Consider the following 27,964-nt stretch of genomic DNA (forward strand, 5'->3'; position numbering starts at 1 on the left):
TCTCCTCCCAGCCAGTGAATGGGTAGGCACTTACAGAGGTGAAGTCACACAGGTTGAAGTTAAAGAAGTTGAATAACACTTAGTATTATACTAATGTAGCTAAATGTCTATAGAGATTCTCAGCCATTCAGTTCATAGTTGTCCCAAAGGTGCTTTTTTAAAAAGCAATTGGATTTTGTTTTATCTTGAAGACTTCCAGAACTGAAGAAACGTCTTGGATGAGAAACGAAATGTCTTCAAGGTAAAACAGTCCAGTTGCCTTTTGAAAAAGCACCTTGGGATATTATAATAACAAATAATTGTTCTTGCACTTTGAACATTGATTCAAAAAACAATTGGCTTTGAAAAGACAAAATTGTGAAAATAATGAATTCAAAGTAGGTCACTTCAGTTGAATCTGTTTATCAAACTTTGGGAACCGAAACAAGTCATGTGAATCTCCTTCACAGGGAAGGGTTATCAAGAGGAAAAATATTATTACATCAGAAACAGAGTGAGATGCTTACTCCCCATCTGAGCAAGAAGAATATTGTGAGTCACTAGCAGAGTTATCCTACTTAGAGGCTATATTCAAAGTTGTGTAGCAAAGTTGAAAATGCCCTTTTCAAATAAAAACTTTGAGAGAAAAGAAATTGATTTGTGACAAGTAAAAGAAGACAATATTGTGATGTTTCTAAGTACTGTATATGCATTATTGCAACCAACAGTAATGAGATCATATCACTTACTGTCAAGCACAATGAAATACTGGGAAAGAAAATTTCAAAAACTTTCAAAGTTTTTTCAAACTCTGACTGGTTAAAGAACTCATCACTGAAGCAACATCCACTTAAGATTTTCTGTGTTCATAAATATAAAAACTGCCATAGACCTTAAATTACAAGCAATTGAGAGAGAAATGAGAATATGTCTGGTATTACATCTGATAACAAAGAGCTATATATATAAATTTCATCAAGCCCAAGTATCCCACTAGGTGGCAAAAGAGAAGTTAAATCTGGTAAGTTTCTGTTTGGTTGATTCATAGTAATTTAAAATTGGAAATACACTACCAGCAACCATATAATTATAATAATTAAGCAATTTTCAAGTCTATTGTTTTATTTGCAACTAGTCTATTTCTGTAACAAGTCTTCAGAAAATAAACACTTTCCTTAGACTTTATTCAGCGATTCAATTTGTGCCTTCAGACAACGGTGTAGTAGAAAGTGGAACATGTCAACAGAATGCAATGTATGATTTTTAAGAGTACCATTAGTGTGTGTGTGGGGGGGGGGAAGGTTAAGAAGCTTTGTTTTTATTGCAGTAGCAGTGTGGAAAGGAAATATTATAGCTCTATAATCTGGTCTTTAAAATTATTACTGATGGATTTCAAACAAAAGTTATTTATTGTGTAATACTTGCTTTTTATTGATTGTGCACATTTTAAAACTGTTACACAGTATTTTCGTGTTATTATAGAAAGTAGAGCAATAAAGAAATAAAGTAAGTAAATACAAAATTTTATTTAGACCAGAATTATTCAGCCTCCTGAATCACCCCACTCCAGTCAGTTTTTCCACTTGCTACCATAGCTATATCTTCAGCAACAGTTGCCGGTCATAGTTATCTTTGGTAAATAAAAGGTTTCATCTCTTAAGTTTTGTACCTGAGATTGAAATCACAAGCTATCTAAACCTAGTTATTTTTCTTGTAATTGATATCCCAGTTTAGATTGCTATATTCACATAGTTTCAGGGCTAGCAACAAAAATGTAGCATGGATTTTGAAGCATCAGTCTGAGAGTGACCCATTAATGCGAGTTATTCTTTTGTTTGTATGTGCCTTATCTGTGTTCCTCTCTTGGGGAGGGAGGCTCCACTCACATGCATTTCAGTCCTTTCCACTCAGATGCATCTCATTTTAATAACTGTATAAAACTTTATGTTTTTCATTAGCTCTTTCCAATGAGTGTTCTGGCTTCTGATGGGAGGACTTTTCTGCTTCCTTATCCTTCTCTCACTGATATTGGCACAACTTTTGCACCTCCTCCTCCTCCTCCTCCTCCTCCTCCTCCTCCTCCTCCTCCTCCTCCCATTGTTTTTTCCTTCTGAACTTTCTGAATCACTGTTGGGATAATTCGGCAGATCAGTAGATGTGCTTGATTGTAGCGTTGGTCCCATATTTCGAGGACACATGAATAGCATATAAGGAAAATAGTTGCAGTTGGAGAAAGCGTTGCCAATTCATCAAATGGCTGCCACAGTTTGGGGAGCCAGTCACCAAATGCCAGTTGGCTAGAAACACTAGGTGTATATTATTACTGACCTTACAGGCAGTCCTTGTTTACCAACCACTCATTCAGTAACCATTCAAACTTAAGATGGCGCTGAACAAGTGATGGTTAGAGATCCTTGCTTAACGATTACACACGATTTGCTTAACAATGCCAAAACTGCTGTTGCTAAGCAGTATGGTCATGTGTTGTTTTTTTTTAAAACTTATGACTTTCATTTAATGATGGAGTTTCTGCTTCAAATTACTGGTGTTAAGAAGGGATTATCAGTACCATTTAGCGCCTCAGCTTTATCTTTTTTTCTGGACAAATGAGAAAGGTTTGTTGTAGAGACACTATAAGATAATATATTTCATCCCACCTCAAGATTTCTTTTTAAGGGAAATAGGGACTTTGAAATGTGTCCATTGTTACATTCAGCATCTCCTTTTATGCCTATTGAACACTAATAGATTGAAAACAAATTACAAATCCATGTGAGTGTACCCTTCGTATACTTTATCTTGTTAAGGGCAGTGGTTCTCCACCTTTTCTTCATCATGGACCTCCTTTAAATATCTTTTGTGACCATGGACCATGGCCTCAAATCCCCAGAACCTAACTCAAGATTTAAATCATAACATTTCTTCATGCCTTCACGAACTCCACCACTGGCATAGGAGATAAACTGTAGAAAGAGTTAGAAATATAGTAGACCCACTAAAAGAGATTAGGCTTTATTATTAGCCACCATGATATCTGAATTAGGGGTAACTGAAACTGGGTCTGAAACAATCTGTTTTTCAAGTATTGCAGTCCATTTAACAGAAGAAAATCTGGTGAGGAGGGATTGAGGCCTCCAATTTTGGCTATAGATCTTTCCTTCATTGCTTGCTTCAAAACATACTGCTCAGTTTTTGAATATATGATAAATGAATGATCCTTTCTATAGGCTAGGCTGCAAAAATGGCTTGATCTTGTTAAGTCACTGCAGGTTAATAGTCCTTTAAGTATTATCAGTAACAGCCATCCTTTGTAGGATTCGGAGCCAACGTTATGTGATTCTTCTTCTTTAGCTCTTACATTCTCCATCTTCGGTTACTGTGGCTTCTTTTTCATACTTCCTGCTACTTTCTCTTCCTTCAGTTCCATGTGTCCCTTCCTCCCCATTGAAAAGTTTTGGTTTCATTGTCAATCTTATTTGATGATGCTATTTTGCATCCCACTGACCTTCTCCACCCACATGCAGAGAGAGAAGGGCAAGGAAGACAAGAACCGTGTACAAAACTGCCCCAATAAGGCTGGGCTTCCTTCCCCCATCACGGAGCCCTCCATCCCTGAGGAGAGCCCACTCCCCGACTTGCACCCATGCGATGCCAGTAAGTAGTTACCTGTTGTCATAAGCTTTGGGAGAGCAAGAAGGGAATTAGATGGCCAAGGGTGGCTGGGTGGCTGGAATAATTTCATTCCTATTCTTTGTTTTTCCAGATGGAAAAAAGTTGTCAGTGTTAAATGAGTGTTGAGCAATGTTGATGTTAGGCTGCCCAATGTGATAAAAAACAGGGATTCTGCACCTCTTAATGTTGGGTTGGATGACTGTACAGGTGTGTGCAATTGGGGTGGTAGGGGCAGATTGTCCTTTTGAAGAAGGCAGGTTGTGCTTGTGGAAAGAGATTTTGCCTAAATTTTTAGGGCTTCCCCCTCAATTTCTCTTGTGCTACAATCAATCCTACTCACCACCACCCCTCACATTCATCTGCAAAGTATTTTAAGGAGGCTTTGTGTATCTAACTTTTGAGTCCAGACTATCATACAAAATTCAGATGAGTATATTGCTTGTGAGATATTCGCTTGGGTCTGGAAAGTTGTTTTTGTAAAAAGGTACTATTTTTTTCACAAAGGTTTATATCTTAATATGGGTAATTTGTAGTATGAACTTTATATAATAGTAATATGTCAGGATATACTGGTCGAGTATCTATAGATAACCAAAGCCTTCTGATTGGCAAGAAGGATCCCAGAGTTTCCTGTTAGGGTCAGATATTAAAATATGAGAATATTTGCACAGGGTGAACCATTTTGTCTCTACGAACATATGACTGCGGTGGGGAAGGTTTTAATTCCCTGCCTCATTCTGTTCTCACCATTCCACCTTGTCTCATTTCAGATTGAGAGTCACAAATTGACCTTTCGTGAGAACGCCAAAGCCAAGACTGATCATGGAGCTGAAATTGTCTACAAATCACCCACTGTTTCTGGAGATGCTTCTCCACGCCGCCTTAGCAATGTCTCTTCGACTGGAAGCATCAACATGGTGGACTCCCCTCAACTGGCCACATTGGCCGATGAAGTTTCTGCTTCCCTGGCCAAGCAAGGCTTGTGATTGTATTGTAGTGATTGGAGACAATAACAGAAAAATTAACTCTGGCCTTTCTTTCTGTTCACCCCCCCATCCCATCTTCATCCCCCATCATTCCTATTTATTTTAAGTTAATAACTCTTTTATCTGTTCCTCTCCTTCCTCCAGTTAAACAGTCATCGGTGGTCTCAGGATTTCATAATTGTTAACAACTTGGAAGCAAAGATTTCCATCCTGTGTGGAATAAGCTGTTTAAAAAGTCTCCCTTCACCTCACCCCAAACAAAAAGAAATGTAATTGAACAGAGATAAACTTGTGATGTTTGAAATCTCAAACTTGAGGATGTAACATGGTATCTTCTGCTGTACATGCTCATTTTGGCCAAGTTTTTTTCCATTGAAATTTAAAGCATAGAAGCCTTGTGACCACCTTAAACAATCATGGCTGCTGATTTAGTATCGAAGTTACTGCAGGTCCATAGATTTCCAGTGTACAAGCTGACCTTCAAACTTCTCTCCTGCTAGAGCTGGAATGCTAGGCTTTAATATTTGAAGCATATTTCTTCCTTTGAAGGAGAAATTTTGATATAGGAAAGAGAGCTTTTGAAAGGACTGTTACATTACATACGTATCCATTCTTTTTTGGTACTGAGAATTTTTGTGAACCAGGTTTAAAAGTTAAACATATAACTAAACTGCATGCTTTGGATAATTAAGACATAAGCCAAAACTGCCTTGAAAGCCTGCAGAATGCCAGTTCTCTTTATTTTAATGGAAATGATATATTTTAAAGGCAATAGCTTATCCATTTTTTGTCTGTACCTAAAATCAACCTTTGACTTTAGATTGTAGTCTACCTACTAAAATAATTGGACTTGATTTCTTATATGCTAGGTTTTTAATTTTAATGGACCGGTTACATTCTTTTTTCTCTTTTTCAAACAGTAACTATTGCCTCTCTTCCACCCACTTCACCTTCAAGCTCCATGATTTTGTCACACCATAAAAACTTGTCCAGAGTTGCTAGGGAAGAAGCAGATTTGACTTTGTGTTCAGCCCAATTGGCCTGGTTGCTCTAATGTTTTTTGTAAATGTAGAAATTTGTGAGATAGAGGTATGGCTCTAGGCATATTTAAAAATAAAGGAATTGATGTACTTATTTATGGTGCATGCAGGTGTTTTTTAGGAAGGACAATTGCGTGGAAGGACACCAGTTGAGCAGATGTGGGAACATGTATATCTTGACCTATATCTCATACATCTTTAGAGAACATGTTTATGTAATATTTGTGTATTTGAAAGAAGCATCACACATCAAAAATCATAGCCAGAAGCAAGAACACTCCTTTCAATAGTTACTGTTCAGTTACTAGTACATTATTCAAGGGACTCTTTAGCACCTCAGATATTGCAGAATTACAATGTGCACTCAACTATATAAATCTAACCATCAAGCTGTTAGGGATGCTAGGAGTTGTAATTCAGCAAGAGCAGAACAGTTGTAATAAGAACTAGCTGTGAGGGATGTGTGTCTATTAAGCTCACTTACTGTAATGCAGCAAGCACTGCCTCTAAAAAGGACATTTGATTTCTGAAGATCTGTGGACTTTAATTGATCCACTGTGAAGAAACATAATTTTCATAAGGCAAGTTCCATGAAACCATTGATTTAACAAGCTTTTGCTGTTGGGAGAAATTTTTCTGTGCTAAGGGGATATATTTGATGTTCCACGAAAATATTGCTGGATTACAACTCCCATCTTCTTGCATTACCTGTCATGGTGACTATGAGTAAATTTAGAGTCCAACAATATTTAGAAGCTGCTGATTTGCTCCAGTAAGGGTACTGTAAGTGAAAAGGCTCTTCTCCTTTGCTCTCCATTTTTTAATTTCAAAACAAGACATACTCCTTCAACCATCTATGTTATGTGAAATATATCTGCGAAGGGCAACAAAATTAGACTAAGTAGAAATTGTGAATAACTGGTTTGTCCTTTTCTACCAGATGTAGCCATAGGTGCTTGAAATTGCCAAGACATTTTTTTAAGATGATTTGAATGAAACTTAAAAAGAACATAAAAATACGGAGTTTTATAGGGCGAGTAGAACAAGAAAGAGTATTGGATCAATTACAGTGGAGTGCTTTAAGAGCACGTAAGAACATCTAGTTGGTTTTACAGATATGTCATTCTTTCCACAATAACTGAAGCTTGCAGTGTGTACAATCATTATGCGGTTCATCGCTATTGAATTCTGTTTTCTTGGCTGCTTTTCTACACTCAGAGCAATGGTAGGAAATTTACTTGGTGATCATCCCTTTCAAAGCTGAGTTCATGGCATCCCTTTGGACTGTAATGAAACCCCCCACTTTGTATCCTTTCTAGTATGAGCCAAATCATAAAGAGATTGGTTTTTATCTGCATGCTGTAGTTTTATGCATGTGACCAAAGGTGATCATGCTAACTCAAAAATCTGGTCTGCATGTGTTTATTTGACAGCAAAAATTGACAATGATCAAAGCTGAAAGGTGCTAGGCTTTTAAGAAAACTGGTTTGCTCTGGAAGCAATCTATTTTTTAACATATTGATCTGATTTCAAGTCTGTAATTCTGAAATTACCAAAATCAGGACACCTTAGTAGGCAACAGATTGAGCATCCATGGTAACAAAAAAATTTCGTTTTCCAAGCCAATTAAAAGAAGGCCCGGCTGTTATCATTTGCGTTATGATCCTTAATACCTGTCATATTCTGGGGGAGGGAGAAGGGGTAGAGGTGCAGCACCTGGCTGAACAAATCACACAAGTTGATAATTCTTGGGTCAGCAGCATTGCCCTTTAGATTTGCTGTAAAACATGATGTTTATTGGTGGTACCACCATCCCTTTTTCAGTACTAAGATAAAGGTCAAGGGGAAATCATTTGCCCCATCAGTTCAAATGAGGGCTGCAGTTTGCTCTTTTTTTATATACTAATCAATCATCTGGATCATGTGAAGAAAGTTTTGACAAGCAGAACTTGTGGGATCTGAAGGGGAGAGTGGTTGGGCATAATTATGGATAGCTTCTAGAGCCAAGGAGGTATTTTACTCCAAGATAGTGCTCCAGTAGAAGAGATTTTGTAGAGGATTCATCTATACATCAGCAGTCACTTTCCGGTCATTTATAAGCCTGTTGTTACCTCTGTAGTTAAGTTAGGATGGTAAGTTTATTCTTTTTTAAATCTAAAAATAATCAAATAGAAAAATCCTCTCACTGAGAAGCTTTTACACTATGCTATTGATTTCTTTTTGCTTGCATTTGAGGTCTTTGGGCTGGAAAATCTTAGAATATCTTTTAGCAGCAACTGTAGTAGCATAAGCCTAAAAAACACCCCATTTGATAACTTCTTTCTTCAGCATTGAACAGTGAAGAGCAAATGCTCTATTTCTAGAAAGAGTATTGGTCCTCAAGTCCTTTTTCAGAAAATTATGCCTTGCCTCCATTCACATTTTTACTAGTGCTTAAATTCTCTTCCCCAAACATTACGCACATATTTAAGTGTTCTGAATTCTTACGCCTACCCTGTTTTAGCCTTTGTTTTTGATCATAGGTCCCATTTCCCAACTGTATTTTGATTGTCTTTGTGTCCTTCTAGGATTCACAGACGTTTTCCCCCAGATGGTGAAGACCCATGGTGGTTCCAGATCGAAGCCATCTTAAACTGACTGGCTTATTTCTTGTCTTGGTATATAAATATACATATCTAGGGCTTAAAAGTGTTAAAACATGACATATTGGTTTTGAAGTTCACAAAATGGGGCTTTATTAAATAAATTTGCAAGTATAAAAAAGGGACAATGGAGTTTGGAAAACACCATCAATGATCCCTTTTAAACGTGTTTTTCAGAGATGGGGAAACTGGGAGGGGGTGGGGAGGGCATGAGATCTCCGTATGGTCATCCTAGCTTAGCTACCTGTCTGTAACTGTCCATGTTGTATTTGTGTGTTTTAACAATTGGTTCACACTGACTGTTGCTGTAAAAGTGAATTTGGAAATAAAAAAGTCATTACTACAATATTAAATGTATTGTCTTTGTTGAAGAAAACTTCCCAGACAGAAGCAGGGGCAAACGTCTTCCAAACTGCCTTTAAGAAAAGCGCCCAGACTCAATGTTTTATGATCAGAATTAAACTCGACTCAAAAAACAACTTTCCTTTTGCTGAAAGGATGGGATGGTGCTCATGCTGGGCTGATTAAGACTACTGTGATTGTCTTTCCACCTTCCATCTCTTACACCATTAACCTGCCCATTCCATAAATGGCATTCCCTTTCATTCAGCTGCTTTACCTACCATAAAAAGTAAAATTCTCAAAATCCTGGCTAAATCACTTGTCTGAAAAAGGCACTATTTCTTTGAAACACTATCAATATTTCTTAAAATTTGTTTAAAGATTTTAGAATCTTTTTACAAAAGATTTTACAAAATGGAAACCACTGTGCTCTGTGAAAATAGTTTCCATAATTCTCTAAATGCCTCACAATGTATTCGTCCCATATTATTCCCCAATAAATTATAGCACTTAACTTTTAAATTTTTTTAATTTTTTTTATAAGCACACATTGGTGCTTTGGCCAACAGAATCAAGACATTAAACAAAGATCAGCTTCTCTGAAGAAAAGCATTTCTATATAACAAGGACATTACACAGCTTGAAGCAGGAAAAGAAATATTTACAAAATACAAGGTGGGTTTTATTTTTATTTTTTGTAGTTTTTTTCCTTTTTAACGCTAAGATGGTTATTCAGAATTCTCAACTTTATAAATAAAAAAGCACTTAATGCAGAGGGATATAGTAGCATTGGGTTTTTCCTTTTTTGTAAAAAAAAAAAAAAAAAAAAACTAGAACAGAACCAAAAACTTTAGGTAATGTTGAAAATTGTGAAAAAACCCCAACCATTAAGCAGTTTAGCTACTATTTTTGTTACAATTACAAAATGAGAAAAAAAGTTTTTTTTTCCTTTTTTTGGTGATGTGATTAATACAGAAGACAGGCGCAATGCTTAACAACAGGACAGGGACCAACAGCCACACCGCTAAGGTTAGGAAAACATTACAATGGATTGGTGTGCAAAATATGGGAGTGACCAGAGATGTGAACTGAAGACAGTGGCCTCTTTAAATTAAAATAAATTCATATCTGTTCAACTTGGTAAAAGTCAGTCCAAGCCATTTTTAGGGGGAAAAAAAAAGACGAGATTTATTTCTCTCTCAAAACTGCTCTTTAAATTAAAAAAAAAATCAGATCTGTTCAGCTTGGCAAGATTCAGCCAAGGGAAAAATTAAAACGTGACTGAGATTCACTTCTCTCTCAAAATCACCTCTTTAAATTAAAACAAACAAACAAACAAACAAAAAAACAGATCTGTTCAGTTTGGCAAAAGTCAGCCCAAGCCATTTTCAGGAAAACTTGAGATTCAGTTCTCTCTCAAAACTGCTTTTTAAATAATTAAAAAAAAAATCCTCAGCTTTGTTCAGCTTGGCAAGACTCAGCCCAAGCCATGGGGGGGGGGGGGAGAAACTGGGGACGACATGACTGAGATTCATTTCTTCCTCAAAACTTGTAAGCTTCAGTCGAGTTAAGAGGTAGAGGTGAAAAACAATATCCAATCTTTCTCTGGAAAAAACAAATATTTTGGTACTCAGACATGTTCAAATTTAAATGCAATCTCAAGCAATGCATAGACTACTACTTTTAACAGAGGGTGAAAGAAAAGAGAACAACGAGATTATATCACACTCATTCTATGGCTTGTGGATCTGGGGTGGCAAATTGTTGAATCCTGTGACATCGCTCCCAGTACTTAAGGCTCAACACTACTGTATTGCAATCTATTAGCTGCAGATGTATAACCTACAGCTTTCAAACTAATGGACAGAATGCAAAATTAAAAGAAAACACAGAAGTGTTAGTAATTAACAGGAAAAGGAAAGAAAGTAATCCTAGATCACATCCAGCAAAAAAAAAGCATGAAAAAAATGTTCCTCTTGAAATGAATGGTTGTCAGCCTTATCCCCACTAATAATCTGCCATTAAAAAACAAAACACAATATGAATAACACATCCAAAACATATCTAGGCTGATAATGGAAAAATGCTTTTTCTCGCACAACTGAACTTCTTATTTAACATGGAGAGACAGTCTCAGAAGGAGCAGAAAACCCCAGAACATATCAAGGTTGCTGGAGAAGAGCTTCTTGTTGGTAGTTGGTACAATGGGTAGCTATCCTTAAGGAACCAAGTGATCTTGAGTTTGCATTGCAAGTGCTTTCTAGTGCCAGTGGGTGGGGGGGGGAGGGAGGGAACTTCTCGTTCAGTTAACATCACTTGTTATCACTAATTTCACTTCACTAAACTTTTAAGGGTGAGGGAGGGCACCATGATGTTGGCAGGTGAGGAAAACAGACATTAAACAGTAAAAGAAAGAAAATAAATGAGAAGTATCCTTTCACCAGTGAACTAATTTTCCAGGGTCAACCAGCCTGCTTCACTCCCTTTTCTGAGGAGTGTATACTGCGATCAGGGAGGGAGTGGCAGGTTTACTCTCCTCATCCACAGCACTGGATAAGGTGTGTTTGAGACAAAGAAACATGGAAAGAAGGGGGGGAGAAGGAAGGAAAGAAAGAAAACAGTTTCTAAACTCCTTAGATTCACTAAAAACTGTGAAAATTCCCGGCAGAATGTTTGAATATCAAACACAGATTTCAGAAACTTTTAATGCCAAGAGTTAATTTGGTGGATTTTTTTTTCTTTTTGCTCCATTTTTCTGTCCCTCTCTTATCTGTGGGCCGGCCGCTGAACTGTGGCTGTGGCCCCTGAATTCCGGCTCTTGAAGCAAGCAAGGGAAGGTGAGATGGAGGCCGTGTCTGGTTCTCGGGAGGGCTTGCTGCCAGATGTGCGCCGCGTGCAACGTGATGACCGGTCCTGTGGGTCTGTCTGTTCCTCACACTCCATCTTGGCATTGTAAGACAGTGGGAAAGTGCGGCGTTCCCAGGGGTATATAGTCTGGGAAGAAAAAGCAGAACAGTTGGTAGCTTCATTGCCTCTGTGTCCCATTGCATCTTATCTGGAAGCCCTTGGAATGAAAGACATTGAGCAGCTAGAGCAATGAAGCATACTGCTGCGTATTAACACTCAAGACTAATGGATACAAGACCCAATCTAGAAACCAGAAATATCCTTTCTGAATAGAACTGCAACTAAAAGCAATTTTCAATCCCCTAAATCTGGGGGCAGGGAAATAACTAAACCAAGAATGCTTTCAATCTTTATAGGTAAACAAAAAGTCAAATTAACAGAGGCGATCCTCACAAGGCTAACAAAGTCACGGGTTGTTTCATTAAATGCCAGAAGGGATTCATTCACTCACTTGCTCATCAAGGCCAGAATCCGGTGTGGAACAACGTGTGTCTTCTGTTGATAGATGCCACGTGGATTCTCGGGACAAAGGGATATGAGGTCCAGAGAACAGGTCAGGACTGATGGGGCTGCGTGGAGAGTGTAGATAGGAGAAATCAGAATGCAGACAGCAGTTGCCAACATCAAGTGAGGCTGGCTGTGGGGTAGATGGATTCCCCAACTGTGGGGTTGTCCACCCATCTGTAGACCTGTTTGACCTGAAATTAAAATTAAAATACCAATATATAAGGATGGCAATTATTAATTGGTACAATTTTTCTTCAATCTCCTATTACGTTTTCGCATCTTAATCCAGACAAGTCATAAGTGAAGTGTAGAAATAGTAAATGAAACCAGGAAAATAAATAGGTACTTGCCAATGAAAAGTCCTCTATTCTAAAGAATCCTGGCATAATCCTTATCATTTCCCTCTTCTCTTGGATATATCTCTGCCCATGATGGTCATTCTCTCTTCACACAAGATCCCCTTTTTTCTGAAAAGGCTTATCTCTCTTTTATGTCTTCCCCACTTTCTGAATCTGTCCTTCTTTCAAAAGCTTTTGACACGAACCCTTTTATTATTTCAAGAACTCAATTACAGCGGTGCTTTTAAAGTTTATGAACCCTTTTGAACGTTCAGTATGTCTGTATAAATATGACCTAGAACCTGACCTGTTCTCCACACATTCTAAAACTAAAGAGAACCCAACTAAATGAATCAAAGAGATTTTATTTATGAAAATGATCCAAAACTATATATTTGAGTTATGTATGTGCAAGTATCAAAGGTTTTGCTTTCAATAATTGGTGTGCCTCCCGTGGGCAGTAGTCACTTCAACTAAATGTTTCCACTAACTACTGATCAATCTGCAATCAGCCTGGAGAAATTTTAGCCCATTTCTCCTTATAGAATAGCTTTAACCCAGGGATGTTGGTAGGCTTCCTCACATGAATTGTCTGCGTCAAGTCCTTCAACAACATTTCTATAGGATCAAGATCAGGGGTCAGACTTGGCAATTCCAAAACATTAACTTTCTTCTGTTCTAGCCATTCTTCGGTCATGCAACATGTTCTGAGTCATCGTCCTCATGCTCATGAACCAGCTGAGATTTAGTGCACAGATGATAGCCTGGCTTTTTTCTATAAAATTTGCTGATTTAATTCAGAACAGTTCCTTCAACAATGACAAGCTGTTCTGATCCAGAAAGAGTAAAGCAAGCCCAAACCATGATCTGCCATGTTTCAAAGATGGGGAAGATTCTCATACTGGAAGGCAGGATTTGCCTTTTACTAAACATAACACTTTTTATTCCAGTCAAAAGAAATGTAATTTTCATTTCATCTGCCCACAGAACATTCTTCTAACAGCCTTCAGGCTCATCCAGATGGTATTTCGTGAACTATACATGAGCATCTTTTTTTTTGGGGGGGGGGGGGGGAGAAGAGTACTGGCTTTCTCCTTACAACTCTGCCATGCATACCATTGTTATTTGGTGTTCTCCTGAGGATGGTCTCACAAATACTGACACTCACCTATGAAAGATCGGCCCTTAATTTCTTAGACACTACCCTGGGGTTGTTTGCTCTCACTGTGGTCTTGGTTGGCCAATCAATCTGGGGAAACTAACAATAATATACCAATGGAAGCAATTCAACACCATCTACTTGACATTGGACTGGTGAAGTCCAAGCTCTTTGAAAATAGTATGAAAATCTCTTCTAGTCTAGTGAGATCAAAAACTGTTTTCCAAAGGTCCTCAGAAATCTTTGTTTGAATCATAACACAGTCATGAACCTATTGAGAAGATCAGACTTTGATAGTGAATACCGTAATTGCCCTCCTTAAATAAAACAGGATCTCTCATACTCAGATCTGATTGTCACCTCACTGATTGAAATGAAAAGAAAAGGTAAACGAGTCCTTGTGGATTTTACTCTGCTAGTTGTTGCCAATGGGGGGGGGGGGGCTCATCTCCGAGTCAGCATTGCCAGAAGACATTTCTGTGATCATGTGGCCACATTAAGTAACAGAACACTGTTAACCTATTTATCTACTCACATTTGCCTGCTTTCACACTGCTAGGTTGGCAGAAGCTGGGGTGTGGATGGGGGGTTGCCCTGTCACTCTGGCGCTTGGGTGTCGAACCAGGGCTGCAGCTTTTTCAGCCAACAAGCTAGCGTCTTAACCGCTGAGCCATCGCACTGTTCCTCATTTATTGAAATACAACTCCCAATTTCTCCTTTAAACAAACTGATAATTCTAGAGATTCACATATTTCTGCCAAATACAAATCTGTGGTTTTAGATTATTCCCCCGATAAATAAATTAACAGATATACTGTTTTTCATTCATTTGTTTCATTGGGTTCTCTTTATCTAATTTTAGGACTTGTATGGAGAATACATCTTTTTTTAGATCATTTCTATGCAGAAATATTGAAAATTCAAAAGGCACAAACTGTTAAGCACCTTCACACATGAAACAATAGTAGCTGAGATATCTTTTCTCTATCCCAACTTCCACTTTTTCCCTACTGTTTCTACTTCTCTGAAGTTCAGGCTCTAAATTTCTTGGAACAGGGATGTATCCTATTATACTTTGTAGCAGATGCGATTCCCAAATCATATTAAGACTGTAAAGCTTCTGAACTCTTCCTGGAAAATAATACCCGAAGTATCAGTAGCACTCATACAAATGCAGATCAACTTTATTTACTGAAGGAAGAATTCTCACCAGTGCAAAAGACTTTAGCACCAGGAAATGCTTGTCTGCAACTTCCCATTATTCATACCCAAATGAGCTTTGGATCAGTTTAGAACTCAACAGGGATATGATATTTACTGCAATGCTGCTGAAAAGTTAAGAGCAGGTGCTTACAGCTAAAGCTTTTAGGTTGATAAGCACTCTGCTTCTGAAGCAGCAGCCAGTCTTACCTGCAACCTCGCCGTTGTGGTGGTAAACTTGTGCTCCACAACCACCTGGCTCGCTCCATTTCCTCACACTTAGCATGGAGAGTGGCAAAGGCTGCATCGGACATATCCTCTATCTGAAAAAGCCATGAGAGAAGATTAGGATCGGAACAGGGCTGAAGTTTGCCAACTTGTCCTACTGGCTCACTCCATAAAGAGGCCAGACAGCTCTCTAAGAACAGTAGTTATTTTTTCATCGCAGCCCTGCCTTATTCACTTCCTAATATAGGTAATTTTAAGTTTCTGAATTATCCAGTTATCCACATCTACATTTAAGATACTTGAAAGGCATCATTTATCTAGCCATAAAGCTTTATTTTCTTTTTGAGAAATTAATGAAGTACAGGGCAAAAAGACTCCTTTGGGAGGGGGTGATATGTTCTTTTGTTCAGCACCATCATAATTTTGAACAGTTGCTGAACAAACGGTCTTTAGGTCAAAGATTCTCTATATTATACAGATGAACTTGCAATCCTGCTTTTCCTGGTAAAGATAGGTTACAACTACAAAACATTTTTTTCAGGGCTGTGTAATCCTTTAGATTCAGCTTAATGGGAATGTTTTGCAGCATGCAGAGACATGTGTCTGCAACTTCCTCCAAGCAGCTTTGTGATCACAGAAAATGACAATGCTATTTTAAAGAGCTGGAAACGGGAGCCACTTTTGTGCTCCCATATACTCTGGAGCATGTTTTTGGAATTTGGAAGTCTTTAAAGGAAATGATTCAGTGTATATCCCTTACAAATAACCATATCGAGTTTCTTCTACAAATATACTCTTTTGAGGTAGGATAGGATAACTAAATTCACATTTTAGACTTCAATTCTCTACTAGCAGAGGAGAATGTTGAAAACTCAATCTGGCTAAAATTAAACACCTAAGAGAACTCAAGGAGAAGGTATTTTATACATTTCTGGCTCAAATATATTTCCATGCAATAGAGTAGTCTTCACCAATGTGGCACCATTAATCTATATGGACTTTTAACCCCCACAGATCTCAGTGATAGCCAGTATGGCTGAGAATCAGTATAATTTCCTGAGGAAGATTCAGTTTCTTAAGATGTGGATAAAATTGAGCATCTGATGGCATATAAATCTGAACTGTCAAAGAAAAATGGCAAAATCCAATGCATGGACAAGTTTGTCATTGTTATCGTTGTCGTCGTTGTCCTTCTATTATCATACCATCAATGAATCACCTTTTTCTAGGAAAAAAACTATTATTTTAAGAGTGGCTACTTCAGTTGTAGTCTGAATTCCAATTCTGTTTTTCTTCCAATCAATCTTGTCTGATTTTTGGAGACTGCCCAGACAAGTCCTTGCAAGGTTTTTGAAAAGTGTTTTGTCACTGCCTCCTTCCTAGGGCTGAGAGAAAGTGACTGGCTCAAGATCACCTAGCTGGAACCATACCTAAGACAGGACTAGAACCCAGAGTCTCCTGGTTTCTAGCCTGATGCCTTAACTCGGGGGTCCCCAACTTCCGTGAAGCTCCACTCACTTGAGGGGGGGGCAAGCACATGAAAGCGCAAAGCTCCACTCGTGCAAGCAGTGGGCTCTTGTGCTTGCACAGGAAACTCCACTTGTGCAAGTGGTGGGCCCTTGCACTAGAAAATATCACTTGCATTGAGTGGAAGGTGCTTGTGCTCGGGCATGAAGCTCCATTTGAGAGAGTAGGGGACATGCATGCGCATCCACCACCCAGACCAATGCAGCTGTGTGTGCCTGCCACTTGCAAGCCCCCCCTCCCACACTGGGCTGCCAAGCTGAAAAGGATGGGGACTGCTGCCCTACACCAAACTAGTTCTCCAAATTCCAATTCTCTTTTAAGTCAGGGGTGGGTAATTAATCTTCTTAAGGGGCCACATGAAAAATGAACTGTTGTGGAAGGCCGAACCAATGTAACCTGATTTGATGTCCTCAAAATTCATCATCTCAATCCTCAGGCTCCTGCAGGTGAGGGGTGAGTGTTGCACAGAAGTAGAAAACACTTTCTCCCCTCATCCTCCTGAAGCCAACAGCTGACTGAAGGAGCACACAGCAACTGTGTAGTGCTGGACCCAACTTGGCTTCTTCTTCTGTCCTCTGCAGTATGCTTATCTACATTTGATTTCTAATTTCCAATTGCCTCACATGGCCCGCACAGGGGACAGCTGAAGAACTGATGTGGCCCGGAGGCCATAAAATGTCTATGTCTTCTCTAAGAAATGTTGGACCAGGATTCAACAGAGAAGACCCATTTAATTATGTAATAGTGCAAAAAGACAACTGAATCAGCTTCCTGATATCAAGGCATATTACAAACTCTTCTGTGGGAGAACAGAACCTTCACATGAAAATGCTGATTACTTTCATGCCATCATGATCTAGAGCAGAACTTTCCACAGAAGAGCAGATCACAAACCAACTCTTAAGAATAGTCTTCCTCATATATTTCAATTTGCTGGAACATGGAGGGTCTTTGTTCTCTAATACAATAAGCAGGAATCTCCAATGGACAATACTAACCTAGCCTTAAACGTACTAAAGTTCCAAAACTTGGGTCTGTCAATCTTCCTCATTTAGCCACTTAGATACAGCTCAGTAGCAGGCTGAAAAATCCTTCCAGGGGTAACTGATGCAGGAATTTCATATGTTTGCTCATTAATTGGAGTAGAAAAATTGCCTGTGACGAGGGGGTGGGCAAGGAAAAAGAAAGCAGATCTCTTCACTGCTTAACACAAGTAAGGAATCATTGATATATAGTGATCTCAACTTGTCTGGGTTTGTATAAACAAAGCTAATGGCTCCTAGTGTCTCTGATCCATCAGCCTGGAGAATATAAAAATGCTGCTGGGCTCTACTCTAAATAAAAAAGATTTCCCCTTCCAAGTGTGAGGCTGCCTCCCACCTTGAGATAGTTACTGAGAGCTAGTTAGGTGTTGCCTAGGAACCTACTAATACCTATAAAACAGGATGTAGCAAAGAATGAGATTTTCATTTAAAAGCATGGTGAGATGTAACATTAATTAGACAGCTCTTTTATTCTTGTTAATGCATAACAAGTAACAGCTTGTTGCCTTTTCCTTTGAAAGTTACTCCTCTCTCTCAACTCTGGCCTTAGTGGAGAGACAGCTAACATGAGCAAACACAGAATTATGCTGATGCCACAATCCTGCTTTTGCAACTTACAAATATAGTATGCCTGGTTGCATGCCTCAGTCCACACAACTCTCTTCTGGTAATACTTTTCAAGAACTAAACCACTTTCTCCAAGCTAAATAAATAAAAATCCCAGGGTCTCCCTGCCTTTCCCTCCCTATTGTCAAGCATTATTTGCTGGGTGCAAGGAAAACCTGGGCATTAGGAATGTTGCCTCAGATATTGGGCTTTCAAGATGATCTTTGATGTGTCCTTTCTAAGAAAACTGGCATGAAATCTCACTTGGACTTTTTTTTTGGCTATTAAATACAGGAGTGGCAAGCTGTATATATATCCAAATGACTTGTCAGATTCCACAGAAGGGGCGTTGGTCTTACCTGAACGTCATTTCTCAGCATGATGATGGATAATCTACATGATTGGTTTCCTGAAGTCCCTTGTACCCAATAAGACTAAGTCTGAGATAGCCACGCCTCCTGCCTGGCCGCACATGCCCAGTTCCGACGGAGGCGAAGCAACAGACAAAGTCAGGCGTGTTGTTCTCCAGACTCCTATCACCGTGCCCATGAACCCATGAAAAGAAAAAAGGGGCGGGGGTGGATTATCCATCATCATGCTGAGAAATGGCATTCAGGTAAGACCAACGCCCCTTCTCCAGCATGAGGGATGGATAATACACATGATTGGGACATACCAAAGCTCGCCTGTCCCTAGGGAGGGTTAACAGACGGGGCACGTGATGCAGGAGAAGAAACTACCCGCTGTAATACACGACGGCCAAAAGCAGCATCAGCAGAAGCAAAACTATTTTATAATGACGGATAAATGGCGAAGGGGACGACCAGGTCGCCGCCCGGCAGATGTCGCCGATAGGCGCCTGAGTAGCCCAGGCAGCAGAAGTGGCCGCGCTGCGAGTAGAGTGAGCTGTGATACGTGACGGCACAGCCAATGATTGTGATTGATATGCTCTAGCAATACAAGCCTTTATCCATCTAGCGATGGTGGTAGAAGAGACCTTGAGACCCATTGAGGTCGGAGCGAATGACACGAAGAGAGCCTCCGATCTACGGAAAGAAGATGTCCTCTTAATATAAATGCGAAGTGCTCTGCGAACATCTAAAGTGTGCCATCTGCGATCCAAGTCACTAGATGGACGAGGACAAAAACTTGGCAACACCACTTCCTGTGATCGGTGAAACAAGGAATTCACCTTAGGAACAAATGTGGGATCCAAGCGTAAAATTACACAGTCAGGGCGAAACAAACAAAGATCCTCCCTCACCGAAAGAGCAGCCAATTCGGAAATGCGTCTGGCAGATGTCACTGCCACCAGAAAAGCCACCTTCATGGATAACAGATTGAGATCGCATGAGCGAATAGGTTCAAAGGGTGACCCGGTAAGGGCCTGTAAAACTTTTGACAAATCCCAGGAAGGATAGCGATGAACCGTTGGGGGCTTTATATTAGCTGCTCCTTTAAGAAAGGAACGAATCATAGGGTGGTGAGCAAGAGAGGAAGCGTCGTCGTAAAGAACCGTGGCTAAAGCCGCCACCTGTCTCCTAAGAGTACTAGGAGACAGCCCTTTGTCCATCCCGTCCAGCAAAAACTGTAGGACCTAAGGTACAGTGAGAGATGAGAACTGTACCTGATGCTTGGACATCCAAGATGTAAAACTCCTCCAAGTAGAGTCATAAACTCTATTTGTTGAGGGACGCCTAGACCCTGGATGATATCAATGACCCTCGGAGAATAAGCCTCCGTAGTCAAGCGTCTCCACTCAATCGCCATACGGTTAACTGTAGCCATTGAGGATCTGGATGGCGGAGCGCCCCCTGAGTGAGTGCTATCCGGTCTGGAGGTATCCGCCACGGGGTGGCTACAGATAGGCTCATGAGATCTGCAAACCACGGGCGTCTCGGCCAATGAGGGGCTATGAGAACGACCTCCGCCCGCTCCCGCAGAATTTTGCGGATGACTGCTGGAAGAATAGGAAGCGGAGGAAAAGCGTAAAGAGGGCCCCGGGGCCACGGGATGCGTAAGGCATCCACTCCCTCCGCCCCTGGGGACTGAAAGCGGGAGAAAAACCTTGGAAGTTGGGAGTTCTTTTCCGAGGCGAACAAGTCGAGAACTGGGTGTCCCACCCTGCGAGATATGGCTAGGAACAGGTCTGGATCCAGACGCCATTCTGAATGATCCACCGTCGCTCTGCTGAGAGCGTCTGCCTGTTGGTTGATCTCCCCCGAAATGTGATCCGCCCTTATCGATAATACATTGGCCTCTGCCCAAGAACAGAGCAGTGTGGCCTCTGTCATCAGAGCGCTTGATCGGGTGCCCCCTTGGCGGTTCACATGAGCCTTGGCCGCAATGTTGTCCGTGAGGACAAGTATGTGTTGGCCTCTCACCTTGTGCTTGAAGTGACGCAACGCCAGATAAATTGCCCGGAGCTCCAGCCAATTTATGTTGTGTGCCAGATCCTCCTTTGACCATCTCCCTTGGGCTATCTGAGACTGGAGGTGAGCCCCACAGCCAAAGAGACTGGCGTCCGTGGTGAGTACTATCTGTGACTGTTCCCTGAACTTCGAGCCTTTGTTGATTGCTCGAGAACGCCACCACAGGAGGGAACGTGCTACTAGGGGGGGTCAACCGCACTAATATGTTGGAGGATGTTAACTTCTTCCTCTGAAAAGGAAGGAGGAACCATTGCAGGGCTCTCGAATGAAGTCTGGACCAAGGCACGATGGCGATGCAAGAGATCATCTTGCCTAAGAGCTGGGAAAGAGTGAGGAGTGAGACTGACCTGGTGCGTTGTACCTGTTGGACAAGAGCCCTGAGACTGGCTATGCGATCTGGTGAAAGATAGACCATGCATTGGGTCGTATCTATTACTGCTCCAAGATGAAGAAGTCGTGTGGGTGGAACCAGTTGACTTTTGGGGAAATTCACCAAGAATCCATGGTCCTGGAGTACCTCTATTGTGCGGGTTACTTCTGACTGCGCCGCCTGGACCGACCCTGATTGTATGAGGATGTCGTCCAGATAACACTGGATCCGTATGGACTCCAGTCTGAGGTGAGCTGCCAGGACCGATAGAATCTTTGTGAATACCCTCGGGGCGGATGAAAGGCCAAACGGAAGTGCTCTGTATTGATAATGATAAGATCCGTAACAGAATCTGAGAAATCTGCGATGTGATTGAAAAATTGGAATGTGAAGATACGCCTCCTTGAGGTCGATGGACGTAAGGAGGTCGTTCTTCCTTATGCTGGCCAGAATAGATTGGAGTGTTTGCATTTTGAATTTTTTGTATATTAGATAAGAGTTTAGGCGTTTTAGGTCCAGAATGGCCCTCCATCCTCCCGAGGCTTTTGGAACTATGAATAGGATTGAATAAAATCCTCTTCCCCGTTGATCGGGAGAAACCGGTTCTATTGCCCGTATTGTGAGAAGGTGGGTAATGGCTTCCTTCATGAGAGCCCGTTTTGACGGGTTTGAAGGGGTTGGGCAAGAGATGAAGCGGTTTGCTGGTTTTGCGAAAAACTCTAAGGTTAGTCCCTGAAGAACTGTGGACAAAACCCAGGTGTCTGTAGTAGTGTCCTCCCAGGTTCGAGAGAACAGGGATAGGCGACCTCCTATGGGGGGACCTTCCCCGGAGTCACTTATTCCTCCGATAGGGACGGCCCCCCGCACCTCGAAAGGGCCGCTTAGACTGCTGTTGTAGTTGCCTGGGTTTGGTCCCAAAACGTTCCGCCTGTCGGTCCGATTTTGGGGTAAAGGGACGTGCTGGTTGTGACCAGGTAGAGCCCTGGTTGTTGCCCCTGAATCCCTGTCGGCAATAAAAGGGGGTAGGCTTTCTATCTGATCTCCTGCCCTGATGAGCCAATACCTTCTTTTTGTCCTTATTCTCTACAAGGTATGGCTCCAGGGCGTCTGCAAATAGTTTTCCACCAGAGTAAGGAGTGGTGGACAAACGACTCTTGGATTTTAAATCCGCCTTCCATTGCTTCAGCCAAAGTAAGCGCCTGGTCGAAATATTGGCTGCTATTGCTCTGGCTGAAAAACTGGCGGCATGCAGCGTAGCATCTGCTGTGTACTCAATAGCCGCTAACACTTTCCCCAATGTTTGATGTGCGCGAACCTGATCCAGAGGAATTAATTTTTGAAGCTCCTGGAGCCAAGTGACAGAGGAACGAGAGAAAAATGAGGACGACGTGGAGGCCTTTATCGCCCACCCTGACGCCTGATGCGCCCTCCTGAGGGAGTACTCTGATTTTCTGTCCTCTGGTTTTAATGCCTCCGCCATGTCCCCAGCAATCGTGGTGTTGGAAAAGATGGGAGTGAGGGAAGTGTCAACAGAGGGAACCTCCAAGAGGTTGGTCAGGGATGGAGCTACGCTGAACAACTTCTTGTCAGAGGACCCAGGAGCCGGAGAGATACCCAGATTAGTCCACTGTTTTTTAACCGTATTGGTAAAAATAGGGGGACAGGGAATGTGTTTTTGAGTAATCGTGCGCTCAGCGAACACAGGATTTGAAGTCTGACTGGTGGAAGGGGTGGGTTCTGGTTCAGGTTCTGGCTCTATCTGGCATGAAGCTGAGGCTTTGGTCAGAATAGTTTTGAACAGGGTGGGATTAAAGAGCCCTACAAAAGGAGATGATTCCTGAGAATCATCTTCATCTTCTGATAAGACTGCTCCTTGTGATTCCTCAATATCGGAATAATATTCTCCGCTCAGTGAGGAATGTTCAGAAGGAACGGAACAAGCGTAATCCGGTGTGGGAGATTTACGTTGTGAGGGTGTGGAATGTTGAGATTTCTGTAAAGAAGAAAGACAACCCAACACCTGCGTGAGCATAGATTGTAATTGTTCTGGAGCAAGTGTCTGTGGCTGCTCAGAACGGAGACCAGCGGCCATGGGCGTGAACGTGGTCGGAGGAGGGGGAGGGGTAGGCTGAGGAATTCCCCATGTCGGATTTGGATTGGACGCCATGGGGTTATCCATTAAAGAGTGGGAGCCACCGTCCGGAGACAATGGTCTGTGTACCTGTGCAATTGTGGTGACCTGGGGGCTGAAAGGAGAAGCCCCTGGAGGTTCAGGAACAACCGGTACCTGCTGTGGCAACGCAGCTTTTTGAGCCCTGGATATCTGCCTCTCTAGAGCCTGATGTCTCCTGGCGGCCTCTTTTTCAGCCCTTTTGGATGGAGCCTTACTGGAGACAGCTTTTGCCTTGGCCCTGAGCCTGTCCGCTACCTCAGTCTTTGATGATTTGCGCCTCCGCTTAGCAGGAGGACTGGTAGGTGCCAGAACGAGATCGGGCTGTGACTCCTCCGCCATTACACGTGATCTACAGGTGAGACTGAAAGGGTAGCAAAAGATAAAATAGTGTTGAATAGACAGATGAGAACCAGTGAAAACGCCCCTGAGATTCAATCAGGGATAGTGTGTCCTGAAATCTCTCAGCCCAATACTGAAGATGGGTTGTATCAAGTAAAAAGAACCAAAGGACTGGAAAACCAGTATGAACTCCTTGCAAAGAAACCTGAATCCCTGCAGCGCAAGTCTGAGGGTGGGATAACCAGGTAGCAAAGGCTGGACGGAACCAAAGCGGCCCCCCTGCCAAGGAGAAAAACAGCCTCTATCCCTTCAGCACAAGACTGAGGGTGGGATTGATGAAGGCTGAAATATTAATCTGGTGATCAATCCAAAAACAAGGATTAGGCCTGAGACCCTTCAGCACAAAATCTGAGGGTGGGTCAATAACAAAACAGGCTAGAATCAAGGCCCAGAATATAATTGAGGCCCACTCCCAATGAGAGACAAGGTGATTACTCTAAGAAGGGAGTAAAAATCTATATTGCCAGAGGCAATGTCAGATAGATATGGCTGGGAACCGCAGGGGGTATTAATTCTCTTGGTTCTGCCCTCCCCAAAAAACAAGGGGGGGGGAACTAAACGAGCCACCAAATTCACCAGAATGTTAAATATGATGCAAAATGGCGACCGCCAGTCACGTGGGGACCAAACTGCTGTCCCGCGCCAGCCCTGCAGTGCAGGCCACCATACAAGATGGCGGATGGCGGCCACGTGGAGCTGCCCTGCAATGCAGGCCTCAATTTAAAATGGCGGCCCCAGCCACGTGGCTTTGCGATGAGGCTGCTGAAAACGAAAGAGAATGAACTTTTTTCCTTTCTGCCAGAAGACTAGGGCGATCTGCGCAGTTTGGGCTGTGGCGCAGTCCCACGCTCCCCCCAAAACGATCGCGTACAAGCAGAGAATGCTAAAAAGGCCACGCGATCGAGAGAAACCTCCTCCAAAGGCTAGGGCGATCCGCGCAGCTTGGGGCTTAAGCGGCAGCTCCGCGCACCCCCAAAACGATCGCGCCGAACCAGCACCAAAACCGGCAGCAGCCAGAGAGCGAGAAAGCTCTCCTTGGCTGTTTTGCAATCCTCTAGCCTCCGCGGAGACCTGCCGATCAACTGGGGCGAGCGGAGAAAAGACTCCACAACCCCCAGTTCCCGGACGCTGCAATGTAGCCTAGCAGCCTCTGGGAAGGCAAGATCCACTAAAACTAATAAACCCCCTTCCAATTCCTTAGATAAGGGAGACGGGGGAATTAAAGCGGAGGAAAGGATCAGAAGGTATGGGGGAACAAACAAAATAATTGAGGATTTGAGGGAAAGGGAGAAATATCCACCAATAGGGAAAAATAGTTAAATAAAACCTGAAGTCTGGAGAGAAGAAACAACACGCCTTCTCTGGGTAGAAGACTAAGTCGGAACTGGGCATGTGCGGCCAGGCAGGAGGCGTGGCTATCTCAGACTTAAGTCTTATTGGGTACAAGGGACTTCAGGAAACCAATCATGTGGATTATCCATCCCTCATGCTGGAGAAATGGTTATCACTAAATGAATCTCTCTAGTGCATTACTAACTGGAAAAACCCCTGCTCTGAGAGTTGCACTGGTTGTCAGTGAGCTTCCAAGCACAAGTCAAGGCACTGGTTATTATCTATTCCTGGTAACTGGGATAGTTAAGCAATGTGGTTATTAGGCAAAACATCAGACGACCACATCACCTAGCACTCCAGATTGTCGTTCACTGAATCTCACCATTGTTAGGCACTCAACGGCAGCAAAAGGGCGTTAAGAGAGACCCAAGGACTTCAACTACCCCCAGGCCTCAACTTCAGCCACAGCACAGTCACAAGAGTGATGCCTCAGGTTTTGTGCCACAGCCAGCCACCCGAATGACACAACACAAAGTCTCTGCCGACTAGCATTCCCGACCCTGCCATGCCCGAATGACCTTATTCACCTTCCTCTTGCTGCACAGGAGGTAGAATGTGATCTGGCTCTCTGTGATGCAGCTGTTGGGCATTCCAGGCCTTTTCCCCCCAAGGCTGTTTGTGCTGTTCTAATACAGGTAGTCCTCAACTTACAACAATAAAATTTCTGTTGTTAAGTGAGACATTTGTTAAATGAGTTTTGCTCCATTTGATGACCTTTCTTGCCATAATTGTTGAATGAGTCACTGCAGTTATTAAGTTAGTAACATGGTTGTTAAATGAATCTGGCTTCCCCACTGACTTTCCTTGTCAGAAGGTCGCAAAAAGTGATCAGATGACTTTTGGACATGCCAACTGTCATAAATATGAACCAGTTGCCAAGCTTCTGAAATTTGATCACATGATCATGGGGATGCTGCAAAGGTCGTAACTGTGAAAAACAGTCATACGTCTCTTTTTTTCAATGATGTTGCAACTTTGAAAGGTCACTAAACAAACTGTTGTTATGTCAAAGACTACCAGTAATGCACTCTACTTTGAGAAAGCTTCAGAGGCCTTCTGAAGGATTGTGAGAATGGGGCATACTGATCTAAGAACAATACAAGTGGCCTCAACAAAAGGACTGGAACAGCCAGCAGTAGCCTGATATGGAGCAAGGCTGGGCACATCTGGTCAGCAATGGAAGACAGCTAAGTTCAACTGGGCGCAGCAGGGCCTGCGGAGTGCAGGTTGGCTATTTTGCTTTGTAGCACTTGGGAGTTTTGAGGCAACATTTCTCAGTGGTGCTGGGACTAAAATAGCAGCCTGGGGGCAACTGGTCAAAAGTGCTGGACCCTAGCCTCTACCCCCTGCACTCCTGCTGATGAATGCCGGGCTGCCAAAAGGACAGGCAGGGGATAGTTGAAGGGCCCCTGCAACGCCCAAATTTTCACCATATAACTAAGGGGCCATTGTAACAGTCATAACTTCAGAGACAGGGTGTAAATTCATTCATTCATTTAGTGCCGCTGTTAACTTCAAACAGTTGCTGAATGAATAGTCATAACTCAAGGACTATCAGTAAAGCTTTTACTGACATAAGGCTAGTTTATTTGAATGACTGCCTCTCTTCCATGATAGCTGCGTATCCAGTAATATCAGGCAGAACTGATATGGATATAATGCTGTCCAGAAGAACCCAGGAAATATGACCTCTCTATCACGGTTCCTGTCTGGCACAGCATCCCATTAGAAAGTCTTTAAAACAGAGATCTTTCCTCAGGCTTTGGAATAAGGTGATTGTTGACCCCAATTAAATAGTTGTGACTGGACATATACCTCTTTTTGCTTACTTTTTTTAAAAAAAATAGTGTAAGTCTCCCAGAGGGAATTGGGTAGCCTTCAGTTAATCAAATTGATAACAAACTTTCACAAGACAATCTTCTCCCAGCCTGAGCTAGCACCTTCCAAGGATATTTAGGCACAATCAGTAATACTGGCTGGGAATGGCAGTTCAACACAATTAGTGCTTGCTAGGGTGGGGAAGTCTATGACTAGCGAAATCAATTGGCACTCCAATTTTAGTTTCTTAGTAGTAACAGCACTCACTGTGAATTTTAATTCTATTTTGCCCTCCAAAAATGCTCTGTGGGCAGATACTTCCATTTGTTTTTAACAGCCACTCAAGATGGCCAAGGAATGGCTTTGGACCTCTTCAAAGAGTTCTTCCTTGGAAAAAGTCAATATGTGTTGATCACATGGTCATTTTAGAATGGAAAGTGTCACTCATGTGCCAGGTTTTGCCATCTCCTTACACACACACACACACACACACACACACACACACCTGGAAGTCAACATATGCCAATATAATATATAGCATCAGAATCTGCACAGAATCCCACACATGGAAATTAAGCACAGACAACCAAGGAAAGCCATTACAATTACCTCTTCACTGTCTTCATCTGGATTCACCTTCATAGCACCAATATCCACAACACGCCAGCTGCAACAATTGGTCAAAAAAGAAGAGTCAGTAGGGTAAATAAACTCATTATCACCTGGCTACAACAGCAAAGGGAATTCTGCTACTTTTGCCTTTGGCTTTTCCTCCATGGAACTTATGGAGAGATTTTCACTGACGATCAAAGCAACTCAAGAACTCAACTTAAGCTGAAGATTGATCTTAAACCTTTCTTGAGAAAGTCAGAGCTATGGTGGAGCCTGACTCTTATGATGGCATTTCAGACTATTGTCCCTTCTAAACCTCTGTATCACAAAAATTGCCCTTGATTTTCAAGCACACCTTTCTAACTCTTTCCCCACTCCAGGTAAAGCAAATAAGCTTCAAGCATCTTTGTTAGAGATCTCACAAATATTCTTAGCAGTCATATCTCAAACTGTCCTTTTAACATGCAGTAGCATAATTTCAAATCAGACAAACCAGCTCATACCAACTCATGCCTTCTGGTCTCTGTACTAGGCTGTGACTCCAATCACCCATTGCAAAATCTGTTTGTGAGATTTGCCATTTTAAAAAAAT

At 41.9% G+C, this 27,964-nt stretch overlaps 2 protein-coding genes across 2 annotated transcripts in view; one reads left to right on the plus strand and one right to left on the minus strand.

Moving 5' to 3' along the window:
• The window catches only part of MAPT (microtubule associated protein tau), a 61,310-nt gene extending 55,559 nt beyond the window's left edge, over positions 1-5,751 (plus strand). The window contains exon 11 of the mRNA XM_029287349.1: positions 4,422-5,751. Within this exon, the coding sequence (XP_029143182.1) occupies positions 4,422-4,637 (216 nt within the window). The 3' untranslated portion in view covers positions 4,638-5,751. The remainder of the gene's footprint in view (positions 1-4,421) is intronic.
• Positions 5,752-11,415: 5,664 nt separating this feature from the next.
• The window catches only part of LOC107303056 (KAT8 regulatory NSL complex subunit 1-like), a 36,292-nt gene continuing 19,743 nt past the window's right edge, over positions 11,416-27,964 (minus strand). The window contains exons 8-11 of the mRNA XM_015832244.1: positions 27,370-27,427; positions 14,983-15,095; positions 12,020-12,266; positions 11,416-11,655 (exon numbers count right to left, since the gene is read on the minus strand). Of these exons, the coding sequence (XP_015687730.1) occupies positions 11,428-11,655; positions 12,020-12,266; positions 14,983-15,095; positions 27,370-27,427 (646 nt within the window). The 3' untranslated portion in view covers positions 11,416-11,427. The remainder of the gene's footprint in view (positions 11,656-12,019; positions 12,267-14,982; positions 15,096-27,369; positions 27,428-27,964) is intronic.

The sequence above is a fragment of the Protobothrops mucrosquamatus genome, unplaced genomic scaffold, assembly GCF_001527695.2.
Source record: "Protobothrops mucrosquamatus isolate PMUCROS unplaced genomic scaffold, P.Mucros_1.0 scaffold1, whole genome shotgun sequence".
Classification (NCBI taxonomy): domain Eukaryota; kingdom Metazoa; phylum Chordata; class Lepidosauria; order Squamata; family Viperidae; genus Protobothrops; species Protobothrops mucrosquamatus.